The sequence below is a fragment of the Aphelocoma coerulescens genome, chromosome 27, assembly GCF_041296385.1.
Source record: "Aphelocoma coerulescens isolate FSJ_1873_10779 chromosome 27, UR_Acoe_1.0, whole genome shotgun sequence".
Lineage (NCBI taxonomy): Eukaryota > Metazoa > Chordata > Aves > Passeriformes > Corvidae > Aphelocoma > Aphelocoma coerulescens.
In genome coordinates, this window is record NC_091040.1 from 4,175,707 (window position 1) to 4,181,706 (window position 6,000).

At 40.2% G+C, this 6,000-nt stretch overlaps 1 protein-coding gene across 1 annotated transcript; it reads left to right on the plus strand.

The window, feature by feature from the left end:
- Nucleotides 1–1,220: 1,220 nt before the first annotated feature.
- Nucleotides 1,221–4,845, plus strand: LOC138099274 (olfactory receptor 5J3-like). The gene has a single exon (XM_068996434.1). It carries the CDS (start codon nucleotides 2,735–2,737, stop codon nucleotides 3,824–3,826), a length of 1,092 nt encoding a protein of 363 aa, XP_068852535.1. The 5' UTR covers nucleotides 1,221–2,734; the 3' UTR covers nucleotides 3,827–4,845.
- Nucleotides 4,846–6,000: the final 1,155 nt, after the last annotated feature.

Sequence of the window (6,000 nt, forward strand, 5' to 3'; positions counted from 1 at the left end):
GTGTCTGAGATACCCACACAGGAGCTATCAGATGCTTTTTCCCCTCCTGGAGAGGTTGCTGGATTCCAGAGCAGTGTTTCCTTGGAGGCTGGACCCTCATCTGAATCATACTTTTAAGTTTTAGATGGTGAGAACACTTTCCTTGCCAGTCATTTTTTCATTTAGTGAAAACTTGCTTTGGTTTAGAGAAGAGAAGCATACTGACTGGGGAGAAGGTAACGGTGTCTGTTTTGATAATTTGGAAGGAAGCAGATTCTAATGGCTAATGAGGTTTTGATTAGGTCCACAGTGTTTTGCTTAGCAGAAAGAAATCTACAAGGGACAGGAAGGGTTCTGCATAAGAACCAGTGAAAAAAGTAGGGGCAAAAGACACACACAAACAGCATTACACTTTATTGTTTGTGTTTTATTCCTTATTATTATATTCCTTTTATACCTTGTGTTTTTCTTCTTCTGCAAGCAAAGAAAAATGGCACAAGGGAAAAATGTCTCATTTGAGGTTCAGATGTCTGCTGTGAAGGTCCAGGACTCTGGAAACTGATTCCCTAGTGTTTTTATGTACACCTATTAAAGTATAAATAAACAACATGCTGAGGAGAATGCCTTTAGAACCAGTAAGATGAAAGGCCAGTCATGTATTGATTACAAGAGACTACTGAAAAATCAGTTGAGTAGAAAAAACGTTCAGTATTTTTTGGCAATGTGTTCAAGAAACCTGAATTCCAAAAACCAAACCTGGCTTTAATCACTGTATTACAAGGTATGTGTATTGTGGTGTGTGAAGTCTGAGCTTTGCTTTGCTAAATTTAGTGATAGAACTGGGCTAAAAATGGTTGTTTTCTCTTTTTTTCCTTACATAGCATGTAATAATCAGGGCTTATGAATATAGTTAGTTCTTCTGGAAATTAAATACATTAACAGGAAGCCAGTATTTAATGTGTCTACATTCTAGAGTTTCTGTTTAATCAACCAAGAGACAGTTCCAGAGACCTCTCAGGTGAATCAAAAATCTTCCCTTCTCACTGGCTAAAAAAGCATCTCCAGTATTTTTATTCTTAGCTGTGGTTTTTATTGACCTCTTTAAAAAGCCATTTACTTAAAGCAGTAGTAATTGTTATTTCAACTAAATTTTTGATAGGATGTAGGGCATCCTTCAGTGGAGAATATATTTGATTAGTATGAAATTATTTCATAAGTTTACATCTATTACATTTAAATCATTGACGCTTACACATAAAACCAGAATAAAAACAAGAATTTAAAAATAAGGTAAATTAGGTAAGCCAAGACCACACATCTTAAATGGCTGACCATAGTGACACACAATTTGGACATTTTCTTCTACATCATTGTGGACAAAAGTATCTCTTTTTTCTTACTCTTTTCTGGCTAGCTTTATTCCTTTCCTAACAAAGACAGATACTTCTAAGGGAATGTTTTTCCCCTGTTCTGAACAGGTGTGGTGAGACTAGAGGAATCACACTGTGGATGCATCTATTTCTCTCTTTTGGCAATATGGGAAGCTTTAGGAATTGTGAAAGCTGTAGACAACAGGTTTGAATAGGCTTTGACTGGACACTTGACCCTGACTGCCTAAACCTGAGCTCTCTGCACACAAAAATCCCCAGGGGAAGTAGCCAAAATATTTGATCAGCAAGGTTAAGCAAAGAGAAATTCTTTCTCCAGATTTATTTCTCTTTTCTAAGACTCATGGGTAAATAAGAACAAAGGATTAAATAGAGCTCCTAGGATACCTAGAGCTGAGGCTACATTTCAAACCATGGAGGGATAGCTGGAGTAAAGTAAGTGTTAAAAATTAATTCAGTGCTTTGAAAAGATTAGGTACATGCTGGTCAAGAGAAATTATCTCATGGAAATGACAGCAAACCAAAGAAAATACCAGTAACTGGATGGGGATTTCTATCACTCAGCTTTACACATCTATGTCCATCTTTTTACATAAAGAATAGCTGGACTTCCCTTTAGATCAATGGAGAGAACCAGAAAATCTTAACACATGATTCATACCTTCTACAGTAAATATCCTAAAGCTGGAGTGTTTATTTCTGTCCACGGAATTTAAAGGCATCCAACCTATGAGTTCTAATGTAGGCATCAACCCACAGAATGTATTCTAGCCTAGATGAGAGGACAACTAGCTCATGAAAATAAAATTACTAAATATAATTGAAAAGGAATTACATGAAACATTCTATCAATTAGTCAGTATTTTCCATACTATGTGAATTAGGATTTGAGTAGAGAAAACTTATTTCAGATATCTCAACATTTGAAGGTTTTGTTTCAAGTACTTTTATAAAAGAAAAAGCTCTGTTTCTCACATTAAAAAGTGTGGGTTTTTTAAATAATAGACTTGGGGTTTTAAACAATTATCCACATTCTTTTAATACATTTCTTGGCTCATATATATTTTTAATTGTTTTGCATCATCTGAAGAAGAACATTCACTTGTTCTTTTGTTTAGGGGAGAGTGTCTTTTGTGGGTTAGTTGCAGTTTTAGTACGAGATTTTTTTCTGCCCAGTTAAATCTGAAGTAGGTCTTCAACTGTAGAACAAAATGTCTGTTTCTAGTTGAGTGTAAAGTTTATTAAATTAAAATAGGTTGGATAAGGTGCATGCAGAATGTTTCTTTATACTGAAGATAACATTACAGGTAGTTAGTTTACAAATTACCCTGTAACAGTTTACAAAAACCTGCAGATATGATACATCAATGAATTTTCTGCTCTTTTCCATCTTTCTCTCTATTTTTAGTATTTCTTGTGTTTCATATATCTCATTATTTGTCTTATTGTTCTATAATTGCTTCTCTGGACAAACTGTCTGCAATCTACTACATCCTAATTTCCTTTTGGAACATCATCTGAAAGAAAACATGGAAAACAACACCAGGATAAGTGAGTTCATTTTGGTTGGGTTCAAATCTCACCCAGGATCACAACTCCTTCTCTCAGTTCTCTTCTCCACCATGTATATTGTCACTGTAGTGGGAAATGTCGGCATCATACTCATCATTAGAATGGACTCCAACCTGCACACTCCAATGTACTTTTTCCTAGAGAATTTGTCCACCTTGGACATCTGCTATTCCTCTGTCATCACTCCCAGGGCAACACTGGCATTCTTACTGGGCAGAAGAAACATTTCCTACAAGGGCTGTGCTTCACAAATGTTCTTCTTCTCTCTCTTTGGTACAACAGAAGCCTTCTTTCTTGCTGTGATGGCTTATGATCGCTTCACTGCCATCTGCAATCCACTGCTCTATCAAGTCATTATGAGCAAAAGACTTTGTGTTCTCATGGTGATGGGCTCTTATCTGTCAGGCTGCATCAACTGCACCATCCAGACAGGCTTTACATTCAGTTTGTCCTTTTGTGGGCCCGGAGAAATAAACCACTTCTTCTGTGATGTCGCTGCAGTGATCCATGCCTCCTGTTCCAACACATTTGTCAATGAACTCGTAATGCTGGCAGTGTGTGGATTAGTAATTGTGGGCACTGCCTTGGTGGTTTTTATCTCCTATGGTTACATAATCATCACAATCCTCCAAATGCCTTCAGCTGAAAGCAGGCACAAAGCCTTCTCCACCTGCTCTTCTCACATGATGACAATCTGCTTGTTCTTTGGGACAGTTTTCTTCATGTATGCTCAGCCTGGAGCTACATCTTCACCCAACAAAAGCAACACCATCTCAATCTTCTATACAATTGTTATTCCCATGCTAAACCCTTTCATTTACACCCTCCGAAACAAGGAGGTAAAAGGGTCTCTGAAAAAACAGTTAAAAAGGAAAGGGTTTTTTTAGCACCTTTACTGAAGTTGAGAATGAATACCCCAATTTGGGATGGACAGATGCTTAGAATGTAAAATAAAGCACATCAGGACCTGCTTTCAGGAGTCTTTTGTGTTTCTAAATGGTCAATAAAAGCAGGAAATATAAAAACATCTAGGAGAATCTAGAGCAGATGAAGGTGAGGTTTCATTTAACCATGTTTAGACATTTACAATCCATCTGAGCTGTAATTTAGAGGCCTCTTATAGCCATTCAAAAGATACCAGCATTTTAAAGCCATAATTAATACTATTGGGTTGGGCAATTTGAAGAGTATCTAAGTGCACTGAACATCTAAAATAGGGCACAAAACTCAAGACTCTGGCAGTTCCTTATTTCTGTGCATTGGAACACAGCCAGTTCAGGTGGAATCATTCTCACTCTATAGATCCACTGCTAAATTAAGTCAAACAAGAGTGAAATGGAAAATTTATTTGCCTGTGACTCCGAATATTTTAAATTATTTTTTTTCTCAGTTTTGCTTTTAATCACTTCTCTTTCAGAAGAACCACTGGAAATTAACGTTACAACCATTAAGCATTAAGGGACAATTGAAATCTTCTGGCTGAAATGGTCTTTGACACAAAAAAAAATGGGAAAAAAAAGCAGCAGGATTCTGATTCCATGAGTTTGTGTTCATGTTCACATGAGTGTTTGTAACAGGGTGGGAGTTATTTGTCTGTGACAGGTAAGCTTCTCACAACACAATTTGACAACGTGAAGATAATGTTTAAGTTCAACTTTACAGCCGCTTGCAGTGGTTTGAAATTCTGGTTTAAAAAGCACCTTTCAAAAATACCAACTGAAAGCTTTTGTATCAAGTATGGAATCAAGCATCCCGTGGCTGGGAAGGGACTGGGGCCGAGGGGGGACACGGGGAGAGGTCCAGGGCCCAGAGGGAGGCACCAGGAACGTCCTGGGGCCCAGGGGCTGCGCCTGGAGCTGCGCTGAGCGGGGCAGCAGCCAGGAGACAGCAACCCCAGGGAGTTCATCCTGCCAATTTATCATTTCATTAAAAGAGCAGAAGCAAATGCCCAGAGCAGCTGTGGCTGCCCCATCCCTGCAAGTGTCCAAGGCTGGGTTGCATGGAGCAGCCTGGTGTAGTGGAAGGTGTCCCTGCCCATGGCAGGGGGTGGAATGAGATGAGCCTTATGGCCCCTTTCAACCCAAAATAGTCTGAGGTTCTATGATTCTGCTATTCTATGAAGTGTTTTTAATATTGCTAGTAGAAAATGAAGGATTGTGCAGTCAGGAATTAGGCAGGGACTGTTTAATTGACCCTGAACCTCCCTTCTCTCTGACACCTGCTTGCATGTCTCCTTGGGGTCATGGGAAAAGAAATTCTTTCAAGGATGTAATTCTGCCAGTGGACTTGAAGTGTCTCTTCTGAGATGTCATGAAACACACATTGGAGACACAACTTCCCACCTGCAGGCAGCTGGAGCAGCCTTTGCTTCATGCAGAGTTGCCTGTGTTGTCAGCTCCTTTTACCTGTGCCCTATAAAGAGCAGAGGGTGACAACAGCCTGGAGGCAAGATCTCTACACACGGGTGGCTGAGCAAGCCACAGCTGTCCCTATCCCTCACAGCACCAGCTCTACAGAAGTGTTATGTCCTGCATGTTAAGCAAGGAAGAAATGGGGTTTCTAGGAGGAGCCAGCTTGGAAATCTGAGAGACTCAAAGAGTTATTTGTAGAGGAAGATGCATCTCTGTGCTTCACAGGATGAAGGTGGAGATGAGCAGCTGGTTTCTGTGTGGCACGTGCCGTCAGGTGGGTGGGTGAGCTGGAGCTGCTCTCCAAACACAGTGTGGTCTGCTCCACCTCTGTCTGCTGGGTAGGTCATGATGGTGACGTTAGCTGAAGGTGCTGTATGCACATTCTTTTAACTCCTCCATAAAGGGTAGATGGCTGTACCTGAGGGCAGCCTAGCAGGTCCTACAGTGTAAATTGTCAAAAAACCCCAGTTGTAAGGGACCTTTGGATATGTCTCAAACTTGTATTTCCCCCCCACATCCCTCTGTGTCACAGTGTTTCACTGGATAGAACCTCCTAGAAAGACAAAACCCAGCATGCCAGTTCTCACTTCCTCCTCACAACTGCAGTGTATCCCTCTGGGCCCTGGGCCATTCCCCGTGTCCCCCCTCGG

What these genes read in the sequence shown, in the direction of transcription:
- LOC138099274 (XM_068996434.1), top strand. Translation starts at nt 2,735, where the DNA reads ATGAATTTTCTGCTCTTTTCCATCTTTCTCTCTATTTTTAGTATTTCT.